Source organism: Zalophus californianus, chromosome 10, assembly GCF_009762305.2.
Source record: "Zalophus californianus isolate mZalCal1 chromosome 10, mZalCal1.pri.v2, whole genome shotgun sequence".
Taxonomy (NCBI): Eukaryota; Metazoa; Chordata; class Mammalia; order Carnivora; family Otariidae; genus Zalophus; species Zalophus californianus.
This window is the reverse complement of record NC_045604.1, coordinates 88,089,478-88,109,881: the sequence shown is the minus strand read 5'-3', so window position 1 is coordinate 88,109,881 and position 20,404 is coordinate 88,089,478. Positions and strand designations below refer to the sequence as shown.

The following is a 20,404-nucleotide window of genomic DNA, read 5'->3' as shown; positions in this document are numbered from 1 at the left end:
CTATGGATATTTTGAGGTGGGTCATCTGATGGGCCTCTCTGTATTCAGCCAGGGGGTGGCTGTGGGCCCTACCTACATTCCATTGCTCAAGCCTGTTTGCCTAAAAGTGGCCCCTGCCTATATGCCCAATGATAGAGAGTACAAATAAGAGATGAGCAACCACAAGGTTATTTTGAAAGTATGGAGTGCCCAACTTTGAGGGAGAAGTAAGAAAAAGGAGCAAGGGAGGTACTTGGTGCCATGCAAGTGCTCATGGTAGGATCTCAGAAATGTTTGTGTTCAGGTCAGGTCCTTTGTGGAAAGAGCACTGGACTCGGGTCATGAGGACTGGCTTCGACTTGGATCGTTGTTTCTTAGGAGTCGCATCAACTTGGGAAGTTTACGTATCTTGCTCAGTTTTGATTTTCTTGTCCACAAAATGGGAACAACATGGAGTTTGGGGGAAAATTGAATGAAATGACAGATACGCAAGCATGGCACCCCAAAAGAACTCAGTAAGTCTAACTTGGTTTTGAGAGAACTTTGAAAGCAACCAAGTAACACGTGCTTTGAATATTTGGGCAGCAGCTAATATTGTAACCGTCAGTACACATGTGTGGGAGTGTGTGTGTGTTTCTGCATTTATAATAAGGATTACGTTAGCCACAACATCTGTGGAGTGCCTCTTGCATCGGGTGACCAAGCCATCCCACTTTGCCTAGGACTGAGGGGGTTTCCAGGATGCAGGACTTACACTGTTAAAAAACCCAGACAAATGGGGCGCCTGGGTGCCTCAGTCGGTTAAGCGGTTGCCTTCAGCTCAGGTCATGATCCCAGGGTCCTGGGATTGAGCCCCGCATCGGGCTCTCTGCTCAGCGGGGAGCCTGCTTCTCCCTCTTCCTCTTCGTGCCTCTCTGCCTACTTGTGCTCTCCCTTTATCTCTCTGTCAAATAAATAAAATCTTAAAAAAAACAAAACAGTATCCCACGGAAACTGGGACCGAGTTGGTTGCCCCCTGCTATGTGCAAATTGCTTTACAGACATTATCTCATTAAACTTTTAAACCTTACCCTATGAGGTGGGTACTCACCTTGTTGCCATTTTACATTTAAAAAGGACACTTAGATAAAGCAACTTGTTCAAGCCACTTAGCTAATTAATGGGAAGGGCGGGATCTGAACCCAGCTGTGTCCAGCCCAAGACTAACCACCATGCTATTTGCATTTAGACTTCACCAAAGGCTCAGTCTTTCATTGCCACTCACCTCCATATTCCCAGATCATTGCTAACACCCTCCCATCTCCGCTTCTGTCATCAACGATCTCTGCTGCCCAGCCAGGCCTCCAGCAAAGGAAGACACCCACTGAGTCAAGCCCAGTCTTGTATCTGGGCACAGCTGAGGCCCCTCCTTCCTTAGCAACAGACGCTGAAACCTGGTTACGGGCCCCAGGGCCTGGGTGCAAGCAAGCACCTACAATGTTAAAACAGCCCGGAGAAGAGGAGAGAGAAGAGCTCATGCTGCCAGGGTATTGTTCAGCGGGTGTTTCCTCCCTCTTCTCTGTATTAATATGTAACTCTGCTTCAGTTTTTCCTCTACAGTGAACTCGGTGTGTTCCTGAAAAAGTTCCAAGAGAGGAGCTCCTCAAGTGGAAGGGAAGACTGGCCAGACCAGGAGGTGCTGGAAAAACAGCAGAAAAGCCCAGCAGAACCCCAATTCTGTCCCTTTATTCTCTAGCTTCACTTTCTTTCTTCTACCAGGGAACTCCCCAGGGGCCGAAGTCTATGACCTCAGAGAGGCAGCCCTGTGAACAGAGCTTTCAGAACATTTAGAAAGTTCCATCTTCTGCGTCATCCCCATTATGCTATAAGGAAGTGTGAATTTCAGAGCCACTAGTAGGAGAGGATTATCCCCGGAGAAACTGGGAGCTCTTTATTCATTTTGTAATAGGTCCAATTAGAATGGACAACATGAGTGACATGGGTTGCTCATCTCAGAAGGTAGGTGTGAATTTTAAGGTGTATTTCTTTTTTTTTTTTTTTTTACCTGTATTTTCAACATGTAGGGAATGGGGGGGCATGGGTGGGAAGGACGTTTCAATGATAGACTAATTGCCATTTCAGATCCCCTTGACTGAGCAAGTGTGTTTACCACCTTTTTATGTGTGTCCTTTGAAATATGCTTTTTGCTGAATTAGGCTTTTGAACATCCCTAGGTTTTGCTGTGAAAATTTTAGGAGTAGACACCGTTGTTCCTTTCCCTTCCCTTCCAAGGCCATTAGATGTTCTATTTCATCCAACAATTCCCAACACTGGGTATACATCAGAATATCCTAGACAGCCTCTTGAAAACAGAGACTTAGCCTCACTTCCAAAGGTACTGATCCAGAAGGGTTGGAGTGGGGTCCCCAAATCTGTATTTTTTAACTAAGAATTGAGTGATCCTGTTACAGCAAGGCCTCAGGTAAGCATTTGGGAATGGCCTCCAAGGAGAATGTGCAAACAACATATGCAGTCAGAAATCAGCCCTCTGAAAGTAATAGTTCTACCCGATCTAGGTGTCAGAATCTTGGTTTTATTTATTTATTTTTTTAAAGATTTTATTTATTTATTTATTTGACAGAGAGATAGCAACAGCAGGAACACAAGCAGGGGGAGTGGGAGAGGGAGAAGCAGGCTTCCCGCTGAGCAGGGAGTCCGATGCGGGGCTTGATGCCAGGACCCTGGGATCATGACCTGAGCCAAAGGCAGATGCTTAACGACTGAGCTACCCAGGCGCCCCAGAATCTTGGTTTTAAAAACCAAGATCCACTAGGTTGCCATACACTAAAGTGCCCAAAGGAGCATTTTAAATTGAAACTTTATGAAATTAAAGTGGATTTGTTGATAATGACTGAATCCACAACCTGAAATGAAAACTCCCTGCAGTTTACCAGAGAAAACACTTAAACATTAACATTTTTAACAAACCATTTTGCATACTGGGTAGTTCTTACAAAAATCACTATCTCTTTCCCCTTGAAGATGCCACAGAGAATTCTTAGCCGGGTATGGTCAATCGAGAAAAGTATCTTTGTTCTGTTCTGGAATTGATTTCTAGGTCTGCTGATGCTGTGTGTATCCCACGTTTTCCTGTCCCATGCACTGAGATGTTTTTTGCCCTCAGGGTATTTATGGCTCTGTGTGTATAAGTCTTAGTCTGTGCCTATAAACTAGCTCAAATTTAATTTGTTTTTCAGAGGTCTGTTCTATTATGTTCTATAAAATTCTTCACGTTGGCTTTCTTGCAAAATGTTGTTTTGCTTTCTTTATTTTCCCAAGAATGGCTTATCTCTTTGTATGATGATTCAGCTGCCTCTGTGTCTGCCCCTTGGATGACCATCTCTCAGTATGGAGGAGCATAAATATAATTCAATCTGGCTCAAACCCAAAAAGGAATCTCTGGGCTTAAGTAACTGAAAAGTCCAAATTGGATCCAGGAGTCCAGCTGCTGTCATTGGGAGTCCATCTTTTTCACCTTCTGGGAGTTATGCTTCCTTCTATGTTGGCTTTATCTTAAGGAGAGCTTTATTCCCACATCAGGCAAAGATGACTATTAAGAGTGCCTCTTTCTCAGTAGGTCTGGTGAAAGTGTTAGGAAAGTCTCTGATCAGCCCAGCTTATGTCACAAGCCTGTCCCTGAGCAATCACTGTGTCTAGGAGGATGGAGAACCCTGACTGGCCAGACCCGTGTCACATGCCCTTCCCTGGAGCCAGGGACTGGGATCAGTCTATTATACAGTACAGACAGAAATTGGAGAAAAGCCAGTTATGTCCCCTTAGGGCTGTGTTCTACTTCTTGGTAGGAAGAGTAACTTCCCAATTGGTGTCAGGGCTGATGTCAGGTTTACTCCAACCACGAGCAGAAGCATGATGACCAAGACACCTGAATAATGTTAACTTCCTCCTCGACTGCAAAAGGTCAGGGTTTGGGGGTTAGCTACTCGTTACCACTTTTGTTGGTACTTACTCAAGATGTCCAAAATTTGAGGTGTTTGCTTGTTGCTCTTTTAATGAAGATTTTTATTTGAAACAGATTTAAAAGCTAGGCTAAGGGAAAGATTTCCACTGACCACAAAACCTTCTTGCTTGCAAAGACGAAAAACAGGCAGCCGTAACTTATCAATCAGTATATGTTATACATCTGGGGTCCTGAAGGAAATCATAAACGACTTCATAGTGCTGAAAGTGCTGTTGCCAGAATCTACCTCAGATGGTGTGATACCCACTTTGCATGACCAGGTTCCTTTCAGTCTGATGCCAGAGTTCTCTCATTTTGTTCAACTGATAGGTGCAGATCTGATATTAATTTTTTTAAGATTTTATTTTATTTGAGAGAGAGAAGGTGCACATGTGTGCATGCACATGAGTGGGGTGAGGGGCAGAGGGAGAGAATCTTCAAGCCGACTTCCCACTGAACATGGAGCCCGACACAAGGCTCGATCTCTCCACCCATGAAATCGTGACCTGAGCCAAAACCAAGAGTCTTATACTCAACAGACTGAGGCACCCAGGTGCCATTCTGATATTAATTTCAGTAGTGAAAATCATCTTGGAGATAATTGATGAATTCTTAGATCCTTAAAGTTGAGGTCAAGAGGAGAGAGACAGAGTTGTTTAAATCAACAAAGTGAATTCTTTATGAATTCTTTAAGCTAAAAACAAGGTCTGTGAGTCTTTGTTTAAATTGAAGCCCAACCAACCCTATTTTTAATGAAGTTCTGTTGGTGAGTCTGATGTGCCACAATTTTTGAGAATAACTGGATTAGGCCATTAGACCAGTGGGCCTGTTGTATGTTTTTAAAGATCTCAGGCTTGCATCTTTGTTTATGAGTTTGCATGTCTTCATTTAATTTTAAGATCAACACCTTCCTAAAGTAACTTGTCATATTAGTGATACTTGCTATTTCCAATGTGTTGGGATGCAGAGTCATGTGTATTTAAAAGCACCTCTGTGTGGCTAGGATGTGTTACCTATATATTCTCTGAGCTTTAGTTTCTTCAGGTTGAATGTGGGTATAAAAAACTGTCATAAGGCTGTACAGTGCCTAGAACAAAATAATTCAGAATAATGATAGTGTTGTTGTTGTTGTTGTTATCACTATTTTCTGAGGTTGAGTCATCAGTGAGCAGTTGGTTAGGGCATGAGGGTGGCTAACATCTGCTTCATATACCCCCTATCTGCTACCCCCTGCCAGTTGCCCTGCACGACATAATTTGCTGACTCAGTTAAATCAAATCAATCCAGTAATGTCTCGTCTTACAGAGTTCAGTCCAAAGTCATTGCTTAAGGTAAAAAAATCATGGAGAGTCAAAAGTGCCCTTGAAAATCCCTTAAACCATCTTTAAAGTGCTGTGTAGAAACACCTCTCAATAAGTCCAGCCCTGCAGTTTTCCTCTATGTTGGGACCCATTGCACTTTCTCCATCACAGCCCCACATAAGTAGTGATCGTGCACGTAGGGGCTGGGTCCTAGGACAGAAACACACACAGAATTGCTCAACACTGCAGTCACATTTAGCTCTGCTCAGGAGAGGTGCTTGGGAACTGAGACTGGCCATCGGAGCCACACGTTCACCCCTACCTGAGGGTCACCCCTAAGTGCACATTCACTGAATGGATTGGTGGACTTAGATACCCACACCGTTTAAGTGATATTTTTTTCTTTTCACAGGAAGTGCAGAGAGTTGCTCATGCGTGTGTCAAAAGCATAGATAATACAATGCCCCTGCATAAGCCAATTTCTATTTGGAATTGTGTATTTGGTGAAATGCAATAGTCCATTTTTTAAAGTTAGACCCTTGAATCACGACCCAGGATAGGGTAACTTGGGGTCTCCCCAGGGGAAAAATATATGTTAATTTACTCATAGAGGGGTAGCCAAGGAGAAAACACTGGAGGAGAGACAGACTGCTAATTTAAAAAATGAAACCTACACCATGGATGGGGGGTGAGAAGGGTGTTTAGTGGGCAGAACTCTGTAACCTAACCTCTTTCTTGGGGATCTTTTTACTCCATGCCAACCTAGAGGTTTGGAAATCTTTCCTAATTCCTAAAGAGTGACTTTGTTCCCATTTCTCACAGATCACCAAGAGTGACTCGATACATCACATGAGCCACTCCCAGAGGCGGCCAGAGCTGCCCCCTCTGCCTGCTTCTGCTAAAGAGGAACCATCTGAACTCTATCAGGTATGTTCACCTGGCTACTGCTCTTCTGCTGGTACTCCCCGGGGGCAGGGAGACAGTCAGACTTGACAAGTGGGATCAATGGCGCTTTGATCACTTCTGCTACGAGAAAAGTCCCCAGCTGTGTGGGGGAAAAAAGGCTATCCAGTAGCACAAAAGTGAGTTAGGATCCAGCCTTCTCCTTTCCCTGCTGTGTTGTTGAACCTTTCTGAACTTCTGCATCTTCCATTATTTCTACACTATAGCCACGTCCATAAACAATAAAGATAATAGAAGTAAATTACCTGACTCACAAATATACTGATTATTGAAAGCCAGCTGTTGTCCTTGATGTCAGAAATCATGCTCACAGTGGACAGAGAAGTGCAACTGGTGACCATCCAAGAAGCATTTTCCTGAATTTGTAGAAGGTAGAAACAGCATAAGGCACACAGGACTCCCTGAGTCTCCATGTGAGTGGAGCTTAAGCTACTTCAGAGGTGTCTTCCCCCGTGTCATACTCCTCTGTGTTTCTTCCCTTGTAGATGGTCATGTCGCACAGCTTTTATCCCCCCTTGATGCAACGCACATCGTGGACCCTGGCTGCACCCTTCAAAGAGCAGCACCACTACCGTGGCCCTAGCGACTCCATTGCCAACAACTACTCCTTGATGGCCCAGGACCTGAAGCTGAGGGACCTGCTGAAGGTTTACCAGTCGGTCACTATCAATGTCCCTAGAGAAAAGATGGTTCAGAGACTGCCATTAGGTATTTGTAGCAATGTGCCATACCAGCTCAGAATGGGACGTTGGGTGGGATTTTTAGTCCTGGGTTCTAGTCCTGGCTCCTTCGCTTGCTGCAGCTAACTTTGGATAACCCCACAGAGTCTCAGTCTTCTCATCCATGAAACGAGAATGATTGTAATAGCTAACATTACATTTACCATATGCCGTATCCCTCACGTTTACCACACACCAAACACTTGTGTTATTGATTGCTGCGTAACAAATTACCCCCAAAACTTAATGGTTTAAAACAACCAGTACTTATTGTCTCACGGTTTCTATGAGGCAAGAATCTGGGCATGGCTTACCTGAATGGTTCTGGCTCAGAGTCTCTTACAAGGGTGCAATCAAGGTGTCAGCCAGAACCACAGTCATCTACAGGCACCCAGGGAAGGATCCTGTCCCATGACCACTCAGGTCCTCAAGTCCTTGGTGGCTGTTGGCCACAGACATCAGTTTCCTGCCACATGGGCCTTTCGATGGGGCAGCTCACAACATGGCTCTGGCTTCCCTCACAAGGGAACAAGGGAGAGAGCAAGAGAGAGAAGAGAGCCAAAAAGACAGATACCAGAGTCTTTTGGGAACTTAGTTTTGGAAGTGACATCCTATCGCTTTTTCTGTATTCTCTTTGTTAGAAGTGAGTCACTAGGTCTAGCCCACATGCACAAGAGCATGATACCAGGAGGTGGGGAATCACTGGGGCCCATCTTGGAAGCTGCTTACCACAGTACTTTATATGTATTAATTTATTTAATCCTGCTGGGTACACTGAAATCTGCTTATCCTTCAGTAATTCTTAACTACAGTGTGTGTTGGAGCCTCTTCATCTGCCCTCTGTCTCAGACTTATTTTCATATTTTTCATTTTTCTCTCTGTGCTGTGTCTGGGTGAGTTCCTCAGATGTATCTTCTAATTTACTAATTGGCTCTTCAACTCCGTTGATCCTTGAGTTTATCACATCTAATGAATTTTTTTTTATTTTCATGATGATATCTTTACATTTTCCGATTTTCTAATTGGTTCTACTCATGAGTGTCACCTCTGCCAATTTCTCATTTTACTCTTGTGGGCATAGCTCTTTCAATATTCCTGGGAGGATCTTAAACATTTATTTTGGAGCAATGTTTGTAATGCTGTACTGTTTTCACTTTGTGAATCTATCCCTTGATTGTTGAGTTTATTAGCAATCTTTCTTAGTATTTATTTTTCTCATATGTTCTGGGATTTTAGTTTGCAGGCTTGTGTTGAGAGTTTTATCCCTTCTTGGTACATGTTTCCCCCCCACCGTTGTTTTTATTGAGGTGTGATTCACATACAATAAGATGCATAGATCTTAGGTGTTCAGTTCAGTGAGTGTTGACAATTGTTTAAACCATATAGCCACCACCTAAACAGGATATGGGGCATTTCCACCACTAGAGAAAGTTCTCTTGTGCTCATTGCCAATGAGTTCTCTCTCCTACCCAATACCATCCCACTCCAGTGTAACCACTTTCTGATTTTTGTCACCATAGATTAGTTTTGCTTGTTTTCACTTAGAAATGTAGTCAGTGTGTATCCTTTTGACACATCCTTCTTAATCTGACTTTTTTGTTCTTAGGCTTCATCTGTCCTCTTAGGACCTCAAACTAGCACCAGACCTTATGTTGGTGGTTTAGAACTCCCATCCTAAGGTGATATTTGGATCTTGTAGATGTGGTCCCTCAGCTGTGTGAAGCTCGGCCTTGTTCTTATCAGTCTCCCTCTGTTGTCTCTGGCTTCCTTATGAATTGAGGATCCCTGTGCTTTATCTGTATGGCAGTTCTGCTCTGTCTTCATGGGTAAGACAGCCTTGCTTCAGTCCTGGCTTTATGCTGTGAGCCTAGCGCCAGTCCCTTACAATCATAGAGTGTTTCTGGATTCTCTTACTCCCCCAGGTATCAAATACCTAACTACTCCTTGCTCTTGGACACAGAAGCCAAGTTTATAACTTTTACTTCGTATTCTGTGCATTTTTGGTCCACATAGAAAACATCTTGTTGAATATTGTAATGTCTTTTTGATTTTTAAAGAGTCTGTTATTGTTGTATTTGGAATAGGAGGAGCTCAAAGTATGAACTCAGAATACATCTAGATTAGGAGTCTTCAGTTCTTTCTGATTCTGTCAAAATGTCTATTTAATATTATGTCTTTAACACTTCTCTGTTGTTGTTTTAGGCTAAAGACTTAAGCATGTTACAGTATCTAGTTAAAGTTTACTATTTACTGCAAATGTTGTTGGTTTTTCTATTTGTAATAATCAGGTAGTGTTTCCTTTAAAATAAATATACTAAGTTTAAAAGTCTGCACCTATTTAAAGGAAAACATTGAACAGTAACTTCCGATGTTTAGAAAATAGGGCATATAGGATCAGTGAGTGAATCAAGTAGGCAGTTATTAATACTTGTCAGTTGTATGAATGAATGGAAGGTATGTGCAGCCCCATTTCACACTGGGGGAAGCTGAGGCCTGGAGTGTTGAAATTACTCCTTCAGAGTCACACAGATGTTTAGTGGTACATGTGGGACCAGATGGCCCATCTCCTGCCTCATCCCACTGTGCCAAGTCTACCTCTCTTAGTATGCTCTGGGGCTGTCCTGAGAGTCATGTCCCTATGGACAAAGGTTGGCCCAAGGCTACTGGCCATCCCTGATGTGTTTCTTCTCCACTGTTCTAGCAGCTAACTATTCTTCAGAACCCAACAAGAAGAAAAGAAAGTTCTCCCCTAGAGACAAAAAGGATCCCACCAGGTAAGTGTCCCTGTGGGTGTTGGGGATTGAAGGACACCAAGCTGAACTACAGAAGTCTGTGGTCTCATTAACACCATGCTCTGCATCTTGATTTCAGAGCATTCTCATACTCCAAGTAATTAATGTTTTTTTTTCATCAGTCCCCTTAACCCAATTTTTTAAGGCTCTGAATAAAACTAAACCAACCGAGCAAAACCAGTTCTAGCATACCTATGGGTGTTCCATGGTTAGAAGTTGTCATTGAAGGACCCATGCTAGTAGATGACACAGAGGAGAGGGGCTTCCCTGCACAACAACACTCAGCAGCTTGAAGACAGTAGGCCTGACACAGAGCACCTTTGCGGAGAACCAAGGGCTGAGCTGTGCCTACTCTTCAGGACCAAGCTGGCCTGCAATATCTCAATCTCATCACCCATAAAGAAGGAGGTGGCGACATCTTCGACCCTTCCAGGAAGCAGGCCAATGAGTCCAGAAGAACAGATTGGTGTGATGTTACAGCAGGAGATGGAAATAGAAGGTAAAGAAACCCAACCATCTGAATCAGACTTAGAGGTACGTTCTTATTGCTTCCTTTCTCTCAATTTGCTGAGTATTCTTGGCATCTCAGTGATTTTAAACTTGGGGAGAACAGAATCACCCAGGGAATGTTTTAAAAATACCAAAGTCCAGACCCCATAACAGACTACTGAATAATGGTCTGTGTGTGTTTGTGTGTGTGTGTGTGTGTGTGTGTGTGTGTGTGAATTATTTTAGTAAGTCTTAGAAACCTTTGGGTCCTCTTAGAACATAGGTTGCAAAATGCTGACCCATAAGCTAGGGTTGCCAGATTTTGAAAAACAAAACAAAACACAGGCCACCTAGTTAAATTGGAATTTTAGATATACAATGAATAATTTTTAAAATTATACTAAAATACTAAGTGTATAAATATATCCCACTTCATCCTATATTTTATCTGGCAACTCTACCATAGGCTGAATTTGGTCTATAGATGTGCTTTGAAAATGAGGGAAATCTCACATAAGCTGGATTTCTAACCTCTTTTGAAAAAAAATTAAGATATTTGAAGCTGAGAAGTAGCTACTTCTGTTAGATGAAAAATACATTTTCCAGTTTGTGAAAGTCTCCGGTATTCTGTATTATTTTCTTACATCCAGCCAACTTTCATTGATTAACTACCTGCTTGGTTCTAGGTAGACTTTTGAGTTTCTAACCTATTTTAAAAGAAAAGGAACAAAACTTTAGAGCAAATAGCTTATGAGTTTATAGTGTGTATAATGAAATGATTTATAATAAAAATCCTAGTGACTGAGTATGTGCTATTGGCAAAATTCCATACTAAACCTTCTAGATGCTTGACCCCATTCAAGATCTGGGTACTATGATTATTCCTGTTGTCCAGGTGTGGAAATTGGGGTGAGGTCTGATTAAGCAACTTGCCCAGGGTTACACAGTCGTTAAGAGGCACAATTAGAACTTAGACCAACTCTGACTGGTACCAAAGTCTCTGTGGCAGCATTTCTCACACTTGCCTGAAGATAAGAATCACCCAGGGTGCTTGTTGAAAAACCCCAAACTGATTCAGTGGAGCCTATGGATCTGCATTTTAATAAGAGCCTCTCTCCCCACCCCAGGCAGTTCTTACAATGAGGGAAGTTTGGAAGTTTCTTCTCTATAAGGAGCTTCCATTTAAGATTGGAGAAACGTGAGCTCAGCCTCTTCTGACCACAGACAATTGTCACTAAAGGTCAAACCTGATTTCCTACACTTCGTGCTTCTCATCTATCTTAAAGTATTCATTTCTAGAGCTAATCAGCTATCCAGCAGCTTAGCGCCCAAAACAAACAAAACTTCCTGAAGTCACCAGATCACATTGGCCATTTTTGTTCAGTTTGTGTGTTTTTGTTGCTTTTCTAAACTCAGAAGCCCACGGTCAGATTAGAAGTACTGTAAGTCTCACTTGGACTTTGGGGAATTTTCCCTCACTGTGGCTCCAAGCCACAGGATCAAAGTGCTTTGTAGGCCATTATTGTCGTTGAGAAGGGTGAATTACTGGGTCCATTTGAGGAGCTTGTTAATCTTCTTAAAGTTCACCAGATAGGTTCCCTCTGTCCTGGCCTAGTACTCATTCCACTGTTCCTATCTGCATAGCATTTGACAAGTCCATCCTTATACCCCACTGAACTCTCTGGCTCTGGTTGAATCCTCCAGGGTCAAGGAAGCACTTGCCTGCCATCACATTGCAGTGAGTGTGTGGCAATGGGCCCAGAAAGCCCGATCGTAGGGGGTGAAGGGTGGGGATGAGTGCTGTGTGAATAGGGCCTCTTGGAGGCTCACAGATGTGGGCGGGTGGGCACAGTTAACCAATCACAGTCATTATCTTGCATTATGGAAGAGGTACTATTACTATTTGACCAATGGCATCCAAAAAGACATGATTGCCCCCGAGGAGGATGAAGTGATGCATCGGATTTCAAAGCTGATTTCTAACACACTGCTGACAAGTCCCTTCCTGGAACCCCTGATGATCGCCCTGGTGAAGGAGAAGGAAAATGACTACTACAGTAGCCTCATGAAAAGCATTGGTAAGGCTGGGTGTAGATGGGGCAAGGGGCTCCCTTGTGGAGGGCACCATCTTTCTCTCACTATCAGTCCACCCTGGTTCCTCTGAAAATGCCAGAAATATCCTTTTCATTCAAATACTCTCTCCCACATCACTCATGTAGACATTAGCACTTCCTGTACTTTGATGTGCACCTACATGGGGCTCTTGTGAAAAATACAGATTCTGATTAGACAGATCTGGGGTGGAGCCTGAGAGCCTACATTTCTAACAAGCTCCCAGGAGCTGTGGATGCTGCTCACCCCAGGGCAGCACTAGGAATAGTAAAGGTCTACTCAAGTTTTAAAATCTAGCTCAAGACCTGCCTCTTAAGTATTTTTCTATCTCTGCAGCCCTCAGTGGTCCCTCCATCCTCTGCATTCACTGTACTTACTGTCTCTACTTTCAACTCACCCTGTTTTGGAACATCTCCTGGGCCATTATTTCTCTTCCATGATCTAACACTGGTGTTGTCTTTTCATTTCTTATGGGTCTTGGCTCCCGTATTAGACTGTCAGTTCTTTGATGGTGAAGGATATGTTATTGATCATAGCTCCCCTTCATCCTTCGGCCCGTATCTTGTACACACAGTAGGTCACTGGGAAATATTTAACGATGGTGAGTAATGTGAGAAACACATCAAAGGGGAGTGGTGATCATATGAGTTCCTCGCCTTCCTATTTTATCTGGACGATAGCTGCCTTTACCAGGTTGTCTAGTTATTTTTAATTTCCTAATTAACTTTCTAATGGTGTCAGTGTAATGGCCCCTTGTCTACTGTAGGATAGAACCAAATTCATAAGGATAAACACGGAAAGTCCTTCAAATTCCAGCCTCAACCTACTTCTGCAGTCTTATCACCTTGAACTCTACCACTTGCATCTGATATTTCTACCCCAAGATAATTCACAGCACCTTGAGCCTGTTTTACAAAAGTCATAGAACTGCACTTCATTACATGCTGTTCCTTCTGATCCCTGTGCTCTTCCCTTTCTATCCTGTCTACAAATTCCTACTTATTCTTCCCAGTCCAGCTCAAATGTCACTTCCTCTGTGAAGCTTTTACCAATCTTTCTCTCCTTAGCATGTGAAATATTTGGTCTCTAAATTTCCATTTTTTTAAAAGATTTATTTATTTATTTTAGAGAGGGAGGGAGAGAGCAGGAGGGAGGGGCAGAGGAAGAGGGAGAGAGAAATCCAAGCAGACTCCCTGCTGAGAATAGAGCCCAATGCAGTGCTCCATCCCACCACCCCGAGGTCAGACCTGAGCTGAAGCCAGGAGTCAGACGTTTAACTGCACCACCCAGGTACCCCTAAATTTCCATTTCTAAGTATCTGATGCCATCTGTTGCGTTGAATTTTTTGTGTGACTGCTTAGGTGTGAGAAATCAATTAATGAAGAATGAAGCATCAGCAAATGCTAGTTCATTTTCATACATGATACTAGATATCCTAGTAGAGTTCAACCCCAGATTCTAAGCCTCAGACTGTAAAGTTACAGTCCTCCATGAAACATCTCAGAAAGAAGACACACCAACAGAGTGGAGCTTCCCCAATTTAGTTATACCCAGGGGATTATCAACATAATGGGGATTATCAGTGTAAATGGTCAGAGGCTTATTTACATTCTAAGTGCTGCAGCTAAGAGCACAGAGTGTTCAAGGTCCCTACGTACTAACAAAGTGTTTGCTCTGTTGCTTATATAGTTGATTACATCCTCATGGACCCAACAGAGAGAAAAAGACTCTTCATCGAGAACATTCCCCGCATGTTTCCTCGAAGAGTGATCCGAGCCCCTGTGCCCTGGCACAGCGTCTACAGGAATGCCAAGAAGTGGAATGAGGAGCATCTGCACACGGTGAACCCCATGATGCTCAACCTGAAAGAACTGTGGTTTAAAGAGTAAGAAGTTCCTCCCCTCCCTTTTCTTTCCCTTTATTGTTTGCCCACAAAAGACAGTATCTTATGCTGGGCACAGTGGGGGTAGCCCTGCCCTTGCAGGGAGATGACAAAAATCCTAGACCCAAAATGCATAGGAACTGTAAGTGACAGCTCTCCACGCAGTGAAGTGACCCTTCTTTATCCTCCCATGACACCCTGACCCTGTCTCTAAGTCCTGGCTCATACTGGTAAAGAGCTCAGACTTGGAGCTGGCTGCTCGAGCCCAGATCTTAATTCTGTCGCTTCTAGGTAATACAGGTGTGTTACATCATCTGTCTGTGTCTTGCTTTCCTTATCCCTAAATTTAGGATAATAAGAGTTCCTGCTTCATAGGGTTGGTAGGAGGAATAAATAACTTAATACATGCAAAGTACTTAGAACAGTGCCCGACAAACTGTAAGTACCCCTTAGGTGTGAATGAGCCATTACCTCCATGAGGACATGTATCACACTGAATTACAACTGTGTGTGTGCTAGTTTATCACTCTCTAGCCTCCGAGACATATGGGGGGGATTGGGTCTTATTCCTTAGGTAACTCAGTGCCAGCACAGGGATGGCAAGCAGGGGTCTCAGTTATATTCATCAATGACTAAAGTGGCCACAGCAAGTGAAGGAGTTTAGAGAATATAGGAGCCACTTTTTTTTCCTTTATTCTTCTAAATTGAGATATAATCCACACACCATAAAATTTGCCTTCTGAAGTGCACAGTACCATAGTTTTTAGTGCACTTACATATTTGTCCAACTCTCACCACTCTGTCATTCAAAAATATTTTCATCATCCCAAAAAGAAATGCTGTATCCATTAGCAGTCCCCCACCCCCACCCTTTCTCCCTTCCACTCAGCCCCTGGCAACCATTAATCTGCTTTCTCTCTCTACAGATTTAACCTATTCCGGACACTTCATATAAATGGAATCACACAATATGTGACCTTTCGTGTCTGGCTGCTTTTTGCTTAGCATCATGTTTTCAAGGTTCATCTGACATTGAAACATGTATCAGTATTTTGTTCCATTCTATGGCTGAATATTACCCCACTGCATGGCTGCACCATGTTCAGTTTATCCATTCATCACCTGCAGAGAAAGACTGTCATTTGGCGGTGGGCGGGGGGGGTACGTCCATCAAGGGAGGTGTAAATCCTGGTGGGAGAATGAGGCCACGCAGGATTCGCTGAGAGGTCAGGCTGATGACAGGATGAGTTGCCACCATCTGAGTTTTTTATTAGAAAAACTAGAGGCAAATATGCTTGCTTAATTTTGATTGGCTCAACTTACCAGTAGCTCAGATATTTTATTTTGGGAAGGCTCTGTAGCTTCCAATGTGTTTAATCTTAAGGGAGCCCTGTTACTTGGAGAACTTACTTGTTTATCACATTCTTAGTTGTACCTATATTTCCAAAGAGAATTGAGAGGGAAGTCAAGCTGGCATGGAGCCCACCAATGGTAAGAAATAAGCACATTCCCTTCTTTGGACTAAATTCAGTTTTCTAAATCATTGGAGGTGCCAGTCAGGACCCTGAAAAAAAGTCATTTTCTAATGAGGCAGAAGTGTAGGGTAATAATTTACAGAATGGGCTCCCAAACTATACTGCCTAGGTTCTGGTTCTTGCTTTGTCAGTAACGAATGGTGTGGTTTTGGGGAAGCCACTGTCTCTAGGTCCCTGTTTCTTTATATGTAAAATGGGAATAATAATAGTACATACCTCATGGTATTTGTTGGATGAGTTGTTTAGAACAGTTTTGGCATATAGTAGTTGTTCAATAAATGAAGGTACAGCTTTAACTATAAGCATTTTTATGGCCTCAAAAAATATCCTGGAAATTAACAAAAAAGGTCAGTCTCAGGGTTGGTAAAATTTGCCAAATGCTCACTGCTGAGAAGATGTACACATACACGTGCATTTAATTTGATCATGTAGTGAAGATGGCAAATTATTATAGCTTCTGAAAAGAAAGGATCCTTACCCCTTGTTTTTAGGGGTTCCCTAAAGATTATATAGGCAACAAAAGCAAAAGTGAACCAAACCCATTTAGAAGATTATTGTCCGTTGAACAGCAACAACAACAACAAAAAACAACAGTGAGAAAGATTTGTTAAGGAAATGATACAGACACCTTTTCTCTGTGACCTGCATGATTTAATTTAAAAAATTCTAAGAAGTCACCTAGTGATCGGTGAAGGGTAAGGGGCCTGGGGGCCAGAATGAGAGTTGTGGTCTGAAGAGCCACTGTAGGAAGTTTGTTAGGACTGAATTAAAGATAAGTAATGTAATTTCCAGGTGGTGACAAGGGCCGTACTTGGGTTGGATATCAAATGTGTGGTGAGGGAGGTCTCGGGTTCTATTTTTCCTTCCCTAACAGTGCTTTGTGACTGGCCAAACAAGATGGGGACCAAGTTCACCACCTCCACCAAGAAGGAATAGAAATGTAGGCTGTGGGATTTAAGGATGAGGAAAAGTGCCCAAGAGATCGTTCCAGTGGATGATGAAAACGGGAAGCAAGAAATGAGATGAGCTAAGGAAGTGAGCAAAGATCTAATTGGAAAAGTGAAAGGCAATGGTGATTTAAAAGAGTGATTTATAAATGAATGGGGTAGACATCCAGAAGAGATATGGTGGCCCTCTGAGCTAAAAGAGGCCTTGGGAATATGGTAAAGGACAACACATCCATTGATCTGAGAGAAATGGGAGAAGATAAGAGCCTCATAGGAAAAGGTGGAAGGAGATTCATGTGTTCAATCCACAGGTTGCTATTGTGTGCCTGGAATATGTAAGGCACTATGCCAAGGGATACTGTGTGTGTCTTGGTGAGCCTGGCAGCCATCGAGGGTAGGCCTATAGGGGGATTTTGTGTTTGTTTAGAACAAAGCAGTCCTTCAAGTTGTCCTGAGTAGCGCACCTGGGGGCCACATTGAGGATTAGATGGAACCCACTTGATCATGAAGGTGTTGCTTCTCTTGACTAGTCTTCTCTGTCTTCACTGTTAAAGAACTTTGATTTGTCCATTTGATATCCCAGTTTCCAGCCAGGCAAATACCAGGTTGGTGCCAAAACCCCGCTCCCCAGGTGGTTTACCCAGAGCAGGACACATAGGAAGGCTAAGCAAACACCAGTTGAGTTGGCTCATCTATCTTCTCTTTGCAAGGTTCCTCTGGACTTTCTACTCCCTCCTCAGACTCTCAGATTTTTCAGATATAATTAGTTTTACTCGCCTTGAAAAAAAAGGATATATGCCCTTTGAACTTATCCTACAGAGTTCATTTTTTAAGTGTCTTCTCGGCCCAGGACATTTCTCCTTCTCTTTTTGGCAGATTTAGAGACCTCAGGTTTGTTCGAACAGCAGAATTACTGGCAGGAAAATTGCCTCTGCAGCCTCATGAATATCGGGATGTGATCCAGAAACACTGCATGGAAGCACGCCAAATTCTTCTCAACAAGTCAGTATCTGGCCTCAGAATGGGACTGCATCACAGTATTATAAACTCTCTGAGTCTCCCAGCCTGGAGGTTGGACAGTGTGCTGACTTCCCACTGACCTCTTCCTCTTGCTCCTTCCTTCCACATTTCATCCCCCGACAGTCTTTGTGTCTCCCCATGTACACTCTTCTTCAGCCCTCCCTCCTGGTCTCCCTCTACCTTTTTGAAATTCTCATTATGATTCCTTGTTGGGGGTACCACTTCTCTTCCCTTCCTCTGAAGTCAAGTTAGGCTTTGCTAGGTTACACGACAGTGCATTTGAATGACTTGTGTTCAGGTGGCCCAGATACACACTGCAAGGTTCCAGGGTTAGGGAGGTTTCCGTCACTTAGATGATTCCTTTTTCTTTTGCAAATGCATGCAGGACTGTATCCAGAGCCAGAGAAATCCCCTTATGTAAAATGATGGTGATAATACCTACCAATGGGTTTTTATTATCCAAGGCAATGTATACACAACCACTGGCACCATAGTAGCTGCTCGATAAATATCCTAGTTATTGTCTTTACAACTATGGCTGTTCCTAGTACTTTTCTGGTTGTTAGAGGAATACTTTTCTAGAAATCAGAAAAGAGATATGATAGGATGAAAAGGCCAGTGGTTCCCAATGGGAATTAGAAATTGGGGGAGGTAGGAAGAAAGAACAAGGAGGCCTCCATTTCTTGTTTTGCTTTTCTTATTTCTAGTACCAACTTCTGAGCAGCTACTGTCATCCTGGAATTTCTCTTCTGACATTTTCTTCTTTTTCTCCTCTTTCTCTCTTTCCCCCTATAAAGTCTGAACAGAGGCCAGGCATTTGCCAGGGAGAGAGGTTGGACAGAACATTTCAGTTCCTTATTGCCCCTTCACCACCATCTCTGATTATAATGAAGAAAGTAGAGACTCCTAGAGCAGGATACGCCACCAGCATCCCTTGTGTATTTGGGTATTGCTCATGGAAGAGTAGTCTCTCAATTCAAATCTTACTACTTTCTTCCCAGGAAAGGGATGTTGGCAGGTGAGGTAGCCAGGGATATGAAAATACCAATTTGGAAAGCTGCTTAGATCTGCCTGGTCACAGAGAGTGGGGAACGTCTGATTGGACTTCTCTGAGCTCAGAAGAGCTTCTTACTCAGGTGCCTTCCTGTCTTTACAGGTGGATCCCCACCTGTGCCCAGCTTTTCATCTCACAGAAGGAGCGGTGGGTCCATTTTGCTCCCAAGAGTGACTATGACTCCTCTCGTAACATTGAGGAATATTTTGCTTCTGTTGCTTCCTTCATGTCACTCCAGCTGAGGGACTTGGTCATTAAGTCTCTCGAGGACCTCGTCTCCTTTTTCATGATACACAAGGTATGTAGGGGACCAGCAGTAGGCCCATTTGAGGGGAAACAACTGAGACAATCAGAATTCCATCACGCAGGTTCTCAGCTGTGAGCCAAGGATAAAAAATAAAAAAATTCTTGATTGCCACACACATCGGATCATTATTAGCTCATGAAAATGATTTCTGTGAATCACAGCATGCTTTCCTGAGATAATTACTGCTAAACTGACCAAGTTCTCTGTAAGTGGGGAAATTGTTAAAAATATTTAAAGAAAGATGGAGTAAAATGGAATTCATGCCCCTTATAGGAGGGAAACAGGTCCCTTTTTGATCCTCTCTGTTAAAGAAAGTTGAAAAAGTTTTATTATAAATCTTTGGCTTGATATTTAGGGAGTGTTGTGTGTATCATTGCAGATGTTGACTTTTTGTTCCTTGGTCTTTGAAAGGGGCATTCCTGAAAACAAAAGGCTTTGTTGACCTAATTAATAACTTTCTTCATGAAACTACTTCAGTGAAGTCAAAATAAAAGCTAAAAGCCAGAGTCCTGGTTTTCAAAACCTCATAGTATCCCCTAAACTCAGATAGCCTGAGGATTAAGGAAGATTCATTTGGATTTTATACCACATGCACATTTTACCTTAAAAAAAAAGAGTAATAAAAATATAAAATTGCCTGGTTATAAAAGGTTAAATTCTAAGTATTTTTCCAAATGAAGTAAAGATGAACAATTGACCTTTTACTCAAAAAAATGTAGAAACCAATGCTGCTGAATTTAGGCTGTGATGTTAGCTTTCTAGCAAAAACCAATCGATAGATGTCACTATAATCATCTACTTTGCTAAGCAGAAGAGACTCAGATGTGGGAACAAATCCCACTCTACAATTCCACACAAAGGGAAAAGTAAAATATTTGTATGTCTGAAAGAAGGGGAAATTTATGGGTATTTGATGTATGATAACTATTCAACCAGTGTTCATCAGTCATCCTCAAACAGATCTGGAAATGTCTAACATCATTGACTTAGACAAGTACTGTACAACTACACTATGACAATTTCATTAGGCATTGTAGTTTATGAGAGGTAACATATATTACTAGCCTGGTAGGGAATTGTAGATATCTCCATGCCAATATTTCTGTTATATGAAGGTTGACATTTTGAAAGTTTAAAATAGACTTTTCACTCATTAGCAAGCTCCATTTGAGGCATACAGATAACTGTTTCTACTTTTGGATTCTGTCAACAAATTTTTGTTGAGCACCGACTGTGTGCTAAATGTTGTCTTGGATCTTTTGGAGGAAGTACAGGGTTCAGTCACAGATCCTGCCCTCAAGGTTAGA

General features: G+C 42.6%; 1 protein-coding gene across 1 annotated transcript in view; it reads left to right on the top strand.

The window, feature by feature from the left end:
• The first annotated feature begins 1,491 nt into the window (after positions 1–1,491).
• Positions 1,492–20,404, top strand: part of DNAH3 (dynein axonemal heavy chain 3) — a 175,669-nt gene continuing 156,756 nt past the window's right edge. The window contains exons 1-9 of the mRNA XM_027612190.2: positions 1,492–1,977; positions 6,100–6,204; positions 6,726–6,948; positions 9,661–9,733; positions 10,111–10,285; positions 12,129–12,318; positions 14,042–14,237; positions 17,593–17,718; positions 18,893–19,088. Of these exons, the coding sequence (XP_027467991.1) occupies positions 1,939–1,977; positions 6,100–6,204; positions 6,726–6,948; positions 9,661–9,733; positions 10,111–10,285; positions 12,129–12,318; positions 14,042–14,237; positions 17,593–17,718; positions 18,893–19,088 (1,323 nt within the window). The 5' untranslated portion in view covers positions 1,492–1,938. The remainder of the gene's footprint in view (positions 1,978–6,099; positions 6,205–6,725; positions 6,949–9,660; positions 9,734–10,110; positions 10,286–12,128; positions 12,319–14,041; positions 14,238–17,592; positions 17,719–18,892; positions 19,089–20,404) is intronic.